This window comes from Carya illinoinensis, chromosome 10 (genome assembly GCF_018687715.1).
Source record: "Carya illinoinensis cultivar Pawnee chromosome 10, C.illinoinensisPawnee_v1, whole genome shotgun sequence".
Lineage (NCBI taxonomy): Eukaryota > Viridiplantae > Streptophyta > Magnoliopsida > Fagales > Juglandaceae > Carya > Carya illinoinensis.
Window position 1 is genome coordinate 2,451,691 of NC_056761.1, and position 13,192 is coordinate 2,464,882.

Genomic DNA, 13,192 nt, shown 5'->3' on the forward strand with positions numbered 1-13,192 from the left:
AAATTTCTATTAGTAAGGAAAAAGAAAAAGAAAAAGGTAATTGAATTACGGGAAAATCGTAATTTTTTTCTATAAGACAGGTTAAAATGATACAAAGGAGATCATAGAAAGGATCCCACAAGGAGATACCTGAGTAAACGGACATATGATCTACAATTCTAACAATAGCTTTTATCTTTATCCAACAACTTCTTTGGGCGTCTCCATTCCTTACCTAAAACCATTGAGGTTGATGTTAACACAATAACGGATAACCACATAAAATAGACCATGTATAGCAAAACATTATGAATTCAGTGCAAGCAATCTGGGCAAGAGTGTTGGGTGTTTCTTCCTAAATGTTCGCCCCAGGACTTAAATCATTTGTGAGTGCGCAATGTTTTGAACCGTTGCAACAAGAATCTACCATGCACATAACAGACTAAACCGTGGATATCATTTGTGGATTAGAGCCACAACAATCTTTGATCTTCTCACCACAAACTAGAGGTTCATCATTTGCAAGTTGATTTGCCTCAGAACTAGAAAGAATTCTTCTCTCTAAGTAGATATAGTAATTTGCACTTGGTAATCAGTTTCTGTCCTAAAGTTATCTTTGTTATTATAATAAGCAAAATTTATGCCCTGAAGTTATGGGATATAGAAAATACAGAAGTATCAACTAAAACAATTGTGTTTAGAAAAGTTTTCCAGGCATTCTGAAAAATTTTGAGCAATATTGATCATGGTTCCTACTTCTCTTTCTTCCTTTTTTCTCCACTAAGTAGTCTAAGTTCAGGGAATATATTCTTCAAGGAGAAACAACGAGAGGTGATTTTCCATGCGGCTAGATCAGTAAATGTCTTTTTCATTTACGGAATCCTCATTATAAGACTACTCCATTGTAGTTGGAAGCAAGTTTTGTTCTACATCGGATCTGTCCAAACACCAACAATGTTTTCTTGGTTTCCCACAGACAGACCAGACTCGAAAGGCTTGACAAAGTGACAAATAATCAGATGCTAGGGATCACTAATAGAGAAAAGAGTACAATTCATCAGAGCCGACTTACTTGTGCTTTTTAGATCGAATAAAATTTTTATTGCTAATAAAATAAAACAAAGATTATGTACATGAATTATTAATAAAACTACTAACAACTTAAAATCCGTGTATTTAAGAGCACATCAACCAGCTTACAAAAAAAAAAAAAAGGAGAGAAGAAAATCTTGCCAGCAAATGAGCAAACAAATGAATTAGATTATATTTATATAACAATTGCTTACCCTGAAGTGTCATCGTCTACCTCTAGGTGTGCAGCGAAATTCAGCTAAGAGTGCTATATGATCAGACGACCACTCCGGAGAAGGAAGTGCAGTGTCCTTCCTCAAGCTCTCCTCATCCAAGAGCTCCAATAAAGATTCTACCGTCAAAGAGTCCGCTGAAGCCACAACCCAGATATCTTAACATTTAAATGCGAATTTAAAAAAATCATAAATTAACAGATAAAAAATAAAAAAATAAAAGTAAAAATAAAATATTTCACCTGTGTAGAAGATGTAATCTAGCGTGCCAATAAAATCTCTAGTGCAATTTGTAAATAAGGGTTCATTTGTTGTCGGGTCCAATCTCCTTTTCTGCTGTCCCAAACTAAGACCAACCCCCATTCTTGCAAAGGACGAGTAAGCACTCACCTGAAAATGCACATCAATTACAACCAGCATCAGCCTTAAACCAGAAAGTATAACCTCCTCCCTAATTCTTTTTTCCCACCTTTTTCATTTTAACCAGAAGTCTAGTGAGTGGAAAAAGGTTCATCAACAATGAGTATGGATCGGGAACCATGTACAAGAAGAAAACATGCATTACCAATGGCAACTGATGCACCAACTTGCTGTTTGGACGCAAGATACCAAGAGGATCTGCTGCCAAGTCTGGATGTAACGGGTCCACCTTCCCCATAGCAAGAAGTGAATGAGGAGCACTGCAACAAAATAAAGCACTACCTCAATGCATAAACCAATACTTGTGATATATTAATTAAAAGTCCTACATCAGCTGGAGCATTATCTGCTTAGCAAAATAAGTAAAAAAATAAAATAAACGAAAATAATATCACATCAATAGACAAACCTTCCAGGAGCTGAATTAAAGTCCCCACAAACCAGCATTGGAATGTCGGCACTGGCAGCTATTTTCTCCAATCCTTTCAGAAGAGTATGAACCTAAGTTGACAAACAAGCAGCCACCAAAATTAATATGGGTTTTGATGATTGAAACAAGTATAAGGCTTACATATAAATGCCAAATAAAACAAATGTTACCTGCCAGAGCTTTACATCCTTTAAATCTTGGTGAACATTTACATGTGTATTTGCCTGTATCCAAAAGGACAAAAAAATTGCGGTTAGAATATAACATGACAAGCCACAGTGCAAGGGCAAGCAGGAGTATTGAATAAGAAGAGGAATCATATCTCAACCTTCACATAATGGCCTATTCAATAAAATGAGAAAGAAGCCACAACAGTGCATGTATAAGGGAATGACTTGATACATTAATGACAACTGAGAAAGACCAATACTTGGGCCTGGACTGAAGCTGGCTCATGGCCACTCTTCAACATCCAACCACTGCTCACAGAAAGCAGCTTGCCTGATCGCACACAAAGCAGGAGGCCATACCCATATGCAAATAGCCCAAAAAAGGGTTCCATGTCTAATAACTTAGTATAGAGTAAGTGGGGAAGGGTGAAAGGGAAAAACACTGCGTGGGGTGAGAGAGAGAGAGAGAGAATTAACAAAAATAAAAATTCCTACCACACAAAGAAGCTGGCGTTTTCCAGGATTATCAACTCCCTGATTACTGAATTTTGCTTCCAAAACCATTATCAGAGCAACATTATCCTATATATATATAAATAAATAAAAACTCATATGAGCATTTATCAGGCCAACATAAACTGCACAACATCTGGGAACAAGACCCAGGAAAAATATAAATTACACCGAACCACCTTAAACAACCGGTTTAAAGCAGTTTTCTTCTGAGCACTTGGCAATTGACTATCAGTCCAAGACTGTGCAGCCTTATTAAATTCAACCTGCACACAAGTAAAAACTTCAATAAAATGACAAAGAACCAAGGAGTGCTACAATTAAAGCAAGAAAGTTCCCCGCCTCATATTTTTTAACATGTGAAAATCTGTCTCTCCGGAAAAAGGTTGCACACCCGTCAATTGTATTGGTATTTCCAATGTAAACCTGCAACAAGATCAATAATATAAATAGCTTCAAAAGCTAACCGAAAGGAACAATTTTATGTGTGTGTGTAAAAGGAGCAAGAAGTTTTCAAACAACCTCATTCGTTTTTCTCTTATATAAACCAAGATAGCCATGTTTATCCAGTTCTGGAGCAAAAAACTCCTCATAGTGATCATTTTGAACCTGGAAGGAAGAATGAATACATTAGGTCATACTAAGGCATGATCCACATTAGGTTTTTGAATTTCAAATTCAATCCAAAAACCTTTTAAACACCCAAAAAAAAAAACCCTATTCTCAAATAAGTGTTTCAGCAATCATATGCCTAAGATTTTGTTAAAAAAACACAAAAATCAAAACAACTTTCACAAAACCTCACAAAATTTTTATCCAAACAACTTTTCAATTCTCCATATCTAATTTCACAAACCCCAATTTACTTCTTGATTACCAAAAAAACTTTCACAAACCCCCATACAAATACATCTCAAATTTTTTGTGCCTTAACAAGTTCTCACCTACCCCCTTACACAAAATTCAATACCAAACAAATCTGAATTTTTTTTAAAGAAATCTCTCACTAACCAAACATGCCCTTTTCTCAAATTATAAGTTTTCAATAATGAGTAAACCGTAGAAAAGGAAATTTCTAATCCAAGTTCTGACGCATCATGATTGTTAATTCAGATTAACACTTTAACATAGCATAGGACGATCATGTCTTCCTATCGCATGCAGCATTGATAATTTAGAAAAACACAGTAACAGCAGCAAATGAATTACTCATAAAAAATAACAAATATAAAAAGAACCAAATGAATCCTTCAAAACATGCATGTCACTTCAAAAATACCAAAATAGATCCCACATTAGTTCAGACGCTATTCACGGATACCCGGTGCCAATAAAATAAAATAAAATAAAAAGATCCCACATTTATAGCTTTAATTAAAGGAAACCAAAACTAGTATCTCAGCTTCAGCATTAGCAAAAAACTTTCAAAACCTATGGGTCATTTGGGTCTTTAAAAATGGTCAGATTCATAAATAAGCACTCAAGATTTTGTAGCTAAAAGTGAAAAACAGAAATCTAAAATCACATGTCAAAACGCCAAATATTAGTAATTTCAGCCTCCTTACACCTCCATTGAGTACAACAGCTCCCCTAAAAAAAAAAATGCTTTAACCTGAAATTTGCAAACTTTCTACCACAGCACCACTGGTCAAACCCAAATATTTCGCACCATACAATGACTGAAAGTTGGCTTGCATACCTCTTGAAGACAAACAATATCTGCACGGTAGCCAACTATTTCTCTTAACAAATTTTGTCTGCGGTAAGGCCAGGAAAGAGCCCAAGAGGGGCAGTAACTGTATATATCGTTTGTAGCATAAGCATCAGACAAAATGTTGTACGAGAGCACAGTAAAAGTTCCAGAGGATGAAACACGGCCATCTGAATCTAGATGCCCCATCAGATCAGCTCCATTCACGGGGATTAAACCACGTGGACTAGGCGAGGGAGCTGGAATTACACGGGAAGTTAATATAGTGTTGGCATGCCCCACAGGAAGTTTTGTTTCAGAATCTACTACAGCACATTCGAACTTAAGAACATGGCCAATATCATCAGCTGTTGGTGTATATCTTTTATTGCGTCCAACCTCAAACCAAGTTTCACCACCACTCCTCTGTGTAACAGCAGCAGGATACAAAGGCACTGAACCATTTGTCAAGCTAGGAGTTGATGCAGAACCAGATAAGCTAGCAGCAGATCCTGAACTATTGAAGCGCCCAAACAACTCTTCCTCTTCATTTCCATTTTCATTTACAGCACTTGCAGCACGGTCATGTAAAACACGATGATGTTGCCATGCATTTGAGAAGCACTTAGGAGAGCAATGATAACTTTTGGCCACAGGAATGTTGGCCTTAACACAACCGAGGCACTGCAGTGTGGCTTGCTCAGATGGATGTATGCTACAGACAGCAACCTTTTTATCACTTTGTATACGATACCTGCAAACAAGCAAGCCCAAATTTGGTGTCAATAATTACAGCCTGAGCTCTGGGTTCCAAACTATTAGGTGAACCAGAAAATGTAATATATCAGGCAAAAAAAGAAATATCCGTATCAACAATATCTTGCAAGGCAACATCTAATTCTGATAGATGATATAAAATAATCCACAATTTAAATCTTGATACAAAATCTCAATGGGGTGCTAACTCGTATCGATAGACATAGTCATGCAAGTATGTTAGAAAATAATTTGTTACATTCTTTGATACCAAAGCCATCAGTCATCTCTGGACATTACAAATCCAAGTAGCATAATATTCCAACGAATTTCAAGGTTTCTTCCCAGTCTTCCACGTTTTTGTCACCTTCTGTTAAGTACGTCTCTTCAATAAGGGATGTGTCTATAAGAACTCCATCCAAAGACTTCAAAATTCATCATCTTGATCAACACATTGGAGTGAAAGATTATTACAATTGCTATTCTTATTGTAGTTGTTATTTATAAGTATTATTATCATTATTTGATAGGAGTATTATTTTTTAAGTGAGGCTAGCATGAGTTATGCCTGGGAGGGTAGTTGACCTTTTTACCAGTTGGAAAGGTCTACACGACAACCCGGAAATTGTCATATTATGGAATTTTTTTTATTGGCACCGGGTGGCTGGGAAAAATGTCTTGACTAATCCCGGGGGTGCACAAACCCTAGGCAGAGAGTTTCTCGCAAGTGCACCATGGATAATTCAGGAAAAAAATCCCCTAGTCCAATGGCCCATAGAGATTTTGTTTGCACCCAAGGGAATTTGAACCTTAGACCTAAGGGAAGCATACCCCCAAGCCCAGGGCACCCAAGAGGTTCCCATATGTCTATTGTGGTTCATCTAGAGGGAATATTATGATTGAAACTTTGAATACAAAGAACGCTCATTGGATGAACTTAGTCGTCTTCTTTGATACACTAATGTCATGGGCAATTGCTATAAATCTTGTAACACCCCAATGGAAGGACCAAACAATATAGCCTATACTCCAAAAGGAATAGTTAGTGATACAATTGAAACCCCATTGGAACCTTACAAAGAGCAAGAACTTATCATTCCCAAGGAATGTAGGATCTCATACACCACCTACTCTTATCCTTATCATATGGGATATCACACATCTAAACGAACTCAGTTTTCATGGCTTTCTTGTATCTATTTCTAGTTATTGACTAGGCATTTTTCCTTTTATACATCCTATGTACTTGGGATAAGTCTATTTTCATTTCTATTAATATAGTTTCTTTTACCTATAAACAAATTATTATTTTATAAGATAAAATTTTATTGAATCAAGCAGATAGGTGTTACCCAAGTATTTGATAAAAGTATTCTTGTTAGTTATTACTACCTTTTCAGATTAAGATCTCTTTCTAGTTACTTTTTAACTTTATTATCGAGATCTCTCCAAACCCAAGGCATCCCTAAGGAGCCAGCATCAAGTATAGGCATAGCAGTGGTTGGAGTTGCTTATTTGTGACTACAGGTGGATCAACTCTTGGTCATCGCACCCCAGGCATCTCCGTACCAAATCTCCATTGCTATTGTCAAGCTTGAACATACTTAACACTAACTGGCTCCCTAGATCTTCTGCCCCCTTTTTTGGGCAAGCACTTTCTTTTGATAAGTAGATGTATTTTCTAAGTTTGACTGCCTTATTCAACTTGCTAGCTTCGTGCATTCCTTTTTCCTCTTTAAACAAGAAGCCTCCAAAAGTTTATCATGAAGAACATCTTTCCATTCCATGTGAGATCCCAATGTCTCCTCTAGTTATAAAATAAACAATTATTTATTTATCAATAAAAGCCACTGCCTGGTGCATTTTAGGACTCTCAAGCAGTCGAGGACAATCCCACGGTTCATTTTCTGAGAACCACATCAGCAAAATCTGAAGTTAGGACAGTATCTAAATCTCCCTTCCTAGGAACGTAGTTAGGAAAGTATCTAATCTCCCCTCCCAAGAACCTAATTAATAGCAAAATTAAAAAACATTAATTAACCATGCACAAGAAAAACACACATATGCTCTCCCTGGACAATTTTATTGCACTATGACTACACACTCCATTAGACAAAAAAGCGAACCATGAAATATCAAAACTAACTCCAATCTGTTGCAATACTAACAATAGCATTGTCGTTAATTTAAAATTTAGGAATCAAATGTCTTTGACTGCGTGATATTTCTATAACTGCAGAACACATGATCCAACACGTGGATCACAAGGTAATAGTTGCATATTTGGCGTATCTCTTGGTCCATACAAAAAAATACACTTCAGAAAATTAGCGTTCTCGTAAATAAGTCAAATCAATTTAGCAAGATCTTCAAAAATGAATATATTATATCTAATTGCACTATCAAAGAGAAAAGCAACAACTAAGAAAAAAACCACATTCAAATTATAATAAAATTCCAACTCTAAATTTGTGTAACTAAAACTAACATAGAAGAGTAACCTTTAATTCATGCAGACATAATTGAAGCCCACGAAGATTGAAGACTACCGTCTATACAAGCATGTAAATAACAACAATTATCCAATTATAAGCACCAAAAAGCATTATCCCAATCACACGCAATAAAGTTCGTCTTTAACAGAGCATGTACAGAAAAGCTTGGTTCAAATGCCCAACAACCACCCAGATTCAAATTCACCTAACAGCAGAAACAAAAGACTAAAATTCAACAATAGCAAAAGATGGTGGGGCTTTGTATCACTTACCACTTGTACCTCAAGAAATGGCCTTCGAGTGGAGCAAACTCGAACACATCGTCGGTGGTGACGGTCTGGTCAGGACGGCGAAGGAGCACGTAGGGCGTTAGCTCGCAGCCTACAATGGGGATATCAGAAGGGAGGTGCACACGCAGCACACTTAGCATGCTTTTTCTCTTCCTTCCGTTTTTTCGTTTTTTTGTTTTTCCACTCAGTAATCGTCGCAGCTCTGTAACCCTATTAATGGCAATCGAACAGAGTGGAACCCGCAAGGACAGAGATAGAAGAAACAGGTCCGGAAGCTTCCTCGGGAAGACCACGCGTGCGGAGGAGGACGGAAACCTGGCGGATCCGCCATTTACTTGACGCGAATACCCGCCAGCCTTGACGGACCACAGAGCGAACCCTAAAATATCATAGAATTCAACGAAAGCCGCCACGGATCTTGCACGAAGAGTGAGGTATTTCAGGTCAGACAGAACGAAATAAATAGTTAGGTTTCGAAAAGCGATTGAAGTGGATCGATTGAGAAGAGAGGGATTGAAGATTCTAGGGAGGAAGCGATCGATAATTAGGGTTTTACGGAGGCAGTGAGAACAGTAAATTAAGTGATCGTCATCGACCGTGCTGCAGAGAGAGAGCCAAACACAAAACGGTTTCTTTAGGGCCTCGGTTTCTCTCTCTGCTGTTATGTTTTAAGCCCGTTTGTGTTTGGTTTTCTCACGCCACCTCCTCTCTCTCGTTAGTCGTTTGCTGTTTTCATGTATTTTGTTTTTTAAATCTGTACACGTGCGCAAATAAACTGTTCGAGTTTGAGGCGTGTTTAAGTAGTTAATTGTAATGTTGAAAAATAAATAATATATTATTATAATATTATTTAAAAAATATATATATATATTTTATTTTATTTAAAAGTTTGTAAATATTATAATAATTAAATAAGATCAGTTAAAATAGTTTCACTATCCAAATCAAGCATGGGAGAATACTCATTCAAATTCGGTTCATTTAGGTCATTAATAGTAAGATGATTTGTGAATAGTAATAGAGAATAACTTTACACAGTCAATCTATTTTTCTTCATAAAAGAGAGTCGAATCAATTGGATATTGTATGGCCTACGTGTAAAGTCGAATTACTTTACACATAGGCCATACACCACATCTGTTTTGATATGCATTTCAGAGGAAAAAAAGTTTTCCCCATTAGTCTACATCTGCACCTCCCCCCTTCTGTCTCATTTTCTTCGTCCATTCCCTTCAAATGCAAATACCCAGCCACAAATACCCATCTTCTTTCTCACTCTATTTTAGTCTATCTTCATATGTGATCTCTCTTTCTCTCTAAAATTATCTTTCAATTTTTTACTTTTGCTTCTATCTTCCATTAACTTTTTTCTCTTTATGCTTCCATTAGCTTTTGTGCGTAAGATAGATGGGTTTTAGAGAGAGAGGGGGGGAGGCAGGAGAATCGAGAGAATAAATGTTTTAGAGAGAGAGAAGGGGTTGGGCAGAGAATGGGAAAGAAGACTAATGGAGAGAGAGAGAGAGAGAGAGAGAATTCTAAGGGTTTTTTAATTGTCCGAAATGCCCTTGCTATGGTACAACCAGTTCTAAACTTCAATTTTGTGCAATGCTGAAGTGTCATCTTATTATTAGTGTCCAATAAACCCACCCTATCGGATTGCCTTGCCTAAAGAGGAACTGATAGTAATAAATAAATTATAAACAATAATGAAATAATTTGAGCTGAGATGTTTATGGGATTTTGAGAAATGAGAGAAAAAGTTAAATAAAAATATTATAAAGTTAAAATATTGTTAAAAATCTTTTTGCAAAAAGACGTTTACGCAAGTGGTAAAGAGGAAATCAACTGAGAATTTCAAATGAATTCCATACATAACAAACGGGCCAACCCAGAAAATCCACTGCATGCCCAAACCATCACATACCCATTCAAAATTACCAAAGAGAGAACAAAAAAAGAGAAAAATACATACCCACGAATGAAGAAAACCCAGACAGAGCATCCAACAGTCGTGCACCCCCTAACAGAAAGCAATGGATTTTTCCCCTTTGTTAGATCTCCTCAATAGCCACCAGCATCCATTGGTTTGGGATCATCTGCAAATCTGGAAAAAGAAAAAAAAAAAAAAGCTAGCGTAATGGTGAATAACCCCAAAATATGGTACCAAAATATTCGAACAATCCCAAAATATCACTACCTTCGGAGTTTTTTTTTTTTTTCTTCTGGTTCAAAGAGTTTCTTGCCTTTTTCTTTTCTTTGATTGGCACTGAGGGAGGGAGGCTAGGGTTTCTTCGGAGAGAGAGAGAGAGAGAGATGGGTATGCATAATCGGTTCGACTGGAAGACAGGTGATAAATCAGGTTTCACTTTTCTATTTTGTACAAACCGGTACTCGGTGTCTTAAAATGAAAACTACACTTTATACCGGATCCGGACCATATACCCGGTTTTCAGAATACGGGTTTCAGTCCGGATTTTATCCAGGCCGGAACCTGTAACCGAATATCCGGATTCGGCCCATATGAACACCCCTAGTTATGATTGATATCTCATGTTGCCATTGTGTGTGTGTGTGTGTGTGTTTTTTTTTTTAATTTTGGCCACTACAACCAAAAAATTATTTTCCACAACCCACTTCGCCGTAAATCCTGGGTTTTGACCAAAAAATTCATTCAACCTACTTCGGCACCATTGAAGATGCTCCATATTAGAGTTGAAAAAAGAAGAAGATAAAATGTGAAATTATACAAGTTGACTAAAATCCTGAAGTAGCAGTTTGAAGATATGAAAATGGTGGAACTTTTGTATAAATGAACAACAAAGCAAAGGCAGATGTAGATGTGACGACAATTGCAATTTTTTCTCTGCGCATCTTCTTTCTCACTCTATTTTAGTCTATCTTCATATGTGATCTCTCTCTCTCTCTCTCTAAAATTATCTTTCAATCTTTTACTTTTGCTTCTATCTTCCATTAACTTTTTTTCTCTTTATGCTTCTATTAGCTTTTGTGCGAATGAGATAGATGGGTTTTAGAGAGATAGGGGGAAGCAGGAGAATCAGGAGAATAAATGTTTTAGAGAGAGAGAAGGGGGTGGGACGCAGAGAATGGGAAAGAAGATTGATGGAGAGAGAGAGAGAGAGAATTTTTTAATTGTCCGAAATGCCCTTGCTATGGTATAACCAGTTCTAAACTTTAATTTTGTGCAATGCTGAAGTGTCATCTTATTATTGGTGTCCAATAAACCCACCCTATCGGATTGCCTTGCCCAAAGAGGAACTGATAGTAATAAAATAATTTATAAACAGTAATGAAATAATTTAAGCGTAGATGTTTATAGGGTTTTGAGAAATGAGAGAAAAAGTTAAATAAAAATATTATAAAGTTAAAATATTGTTAAAAATTATTTTTATTTTAAGATTTGAAAAAATTAAATTATTTATTTATTTATTTTATTTGAAAGTTTAGAAAAGTTGTTATGAATAGGTAACGATTAAATAAAAAAAAAATTAAATATTTGAAATTAAAAAATGTTTGTGTTTATAGTATTTGGATAGAGAAGTGAGATGAGAGTATATTGTTATCCAAACCAAGTTTTAATAAATAAGATATTCGTAAATATTAATATTGATTTAAATATTAAACCAGCAAAACTTGTATAAATTCAACTCGATTTATGCTCATGAACAAAATTTATATAACATGTTCAAAATTCATATAAGCTCGACTTGATTCGATTTAAATAAGATGCGAGTACTTACACTAGTCAGAGAGAAACCAAATGCCAATTATTATTTATAGGAAGAGATTTACTAAACCACCTGTGTAAGGCTGCGTTTGAATGTTGAGATGATCTCAGATGATCTAAATTGATTTGTCAATACTAATATTTTGTAAGTTCGATTAAGATGTGTTTGAATGTAAATATATTGAAATATATATTTGAATATATGAAACATGTTGAGACGATTTTAACTTTTTCATGTGAAGTTAAAAAAATAATGAATTTCATTAATAATTAACTTGTAATGAGTTGAACTCACTCAAACAACTAAACAGTAAACACATCATAAGTTAACTATTCTAAGGCGATTAGCTCCTTTGACTGCTGATGCAACTTTACATAATTATCCTTTGACTGCTGAAACAACTTAATAGAAATATATTGATAAACTAAAACTCATAAGCAAGATGTTTTACCAGATGATAGCTTAATTTTACGATGCACTACGTTTAACTAACCCAATAAATACTAATAATTTCACGAGCAGAGTCGTTTGGTCAAAGCTATAGCATATAGGCAGTGTAAGGGGATACCCCAGCTAAAAGCCAGAAGAGGACTTTGTATAAGGAAAGTCTAGCCTGACTGGACAGCCCCTCCGCTTGTTAAGGCCGTCCAGTTCAAAAGTTGAGACTAACCATGACTACAATTACACGGGAAGGAGCTCTTTGCCCCAATACTCCTCTACATCGCTTAGCACCTAAGAACCTGTGCAGTCAAGTGGGCAAAAAATACAGAAAATTCTTGATATTCTAACATCAAGCATGGAAAGGCTTGACGACGTGCACTTGCGGGATAAAGAGGTTCAAGAGGCCACACCGAATTAAATAATTATAACTAAGTGAACAATTGATGGAACATATACTTCATGACGCAAGTTATGTACTGTACCTCCTTAGAAACTTAGTATAAAAGCCGATCCATAAGTACGAAGAACTCTCTCTGATTCTTCTATACTCTTACACAAACGATTAAGAAAATACTAATTTAAGTATCGAAAACTCCCCCACGTCGGCCTTCATTATAGCCCCCAACTCTATGTGTTTTCTTTAAGTGTGTAGATAAAAGACTAAAGACCATAGTTGTTGGAACCTAGCCAAAATATGCACAAAACACAATGTTAACAGGCATAGTTTAAGCCTTGTTTTTGTAAATGAGATGAGATAAAATAAAAAATTGTTTGAATTATAGTACAGTTGTTTGAATTAAGATGTTTTTATGGGATTTGAAAAAGAAAAGATAACAAGTTAAACATAAATATTATAAAATTAAAATATTGTTATAATATAATTTTCATTTTAAGATTTGAAAAAATTGATTTATTTTTTTTATTTTATTTAAAAATTTTAAAAAATTATAATAATTAT

At 35.7% G+C, this 13,192-nt stretch overlaps 1 protein-coding gene across 3 annotated transcripts; it reads right to left on the bottom strand.

Annotated features, from left to right (window-relative positions):
• Positions 1–45: 45 nt before the first annotated feature.
• On the bottom strand, positions 46–8,753 carry LOC122279323 (carbon catabolite repressor protein 4 homolog 1-like). Of its 3 annotated transcripts, none has more exons than XM_043089883.1 (12): positions 8,030–8,752; positions 4,516–5,260; positions 3,339–3,425; positions 3,159–3,242; positions 2,996–3,082; positions 2,799–2,885; positions 2,304–2,357; positions 2,113–2,204; positions 1,849–1,963; positions 1,526–1,673; positions 1,266–1,441; positions 46–214 (listed from the first exon to the last, which is right to left on the bottom strand). In XM_043089883.1, the coding sequence occupies exons 1-11, from the start codon at positions 8,185–8,187 to the stop codon at positions 1,275–1,277; spliced, it is 1,824 nt and encodes a 607-aa protein (XP_042945817.1). In that variant the 5' UTR covers positions 8,188–8,752; the 3' UTR covers positions 46–214; positions 1,266–1,274. The 3 variants fall into 3 exon arrangements, with proteins under 3 accessions (XP_042945817.1, XP_042945818.1, XP_042945820.1); XM_043089884.1 differs by having other exon boundaries at positions 1,266–1,420; positions 8,030–8,750; XM_043089886.1 differs by lacking the exon at positions 2,799–2,885 and having other exon boundaries at positions 8,030–8,753.
• Between the last annotated feature and the right edge of the window lie 4,439 nt (positions 8,754–13,192).

Coding starts and splice junctions, on each gene's coding strand:
- LOC122279323 (XM_043089883.1), bottom strand. CDS start 8,187: ATGCTAAGTGTGCTGCGTGTGCACCTCCCTTCTGATATCCCCATTGTA. Junction 3,243..3,338: donor ATAAGAGAAAAACGAATGAG/GTTGTTTGAAAA, acceptor ATCTTGTTGCAG/GTTTACATTGGAAATACCAA. Junction 1,674..1,848: donor TGGTGCATCAGTTGCCATTG/GTAATGCATGTT, acceptor GTGCATTTTCAG/GTGAGTGCTTACTCGTCCTT.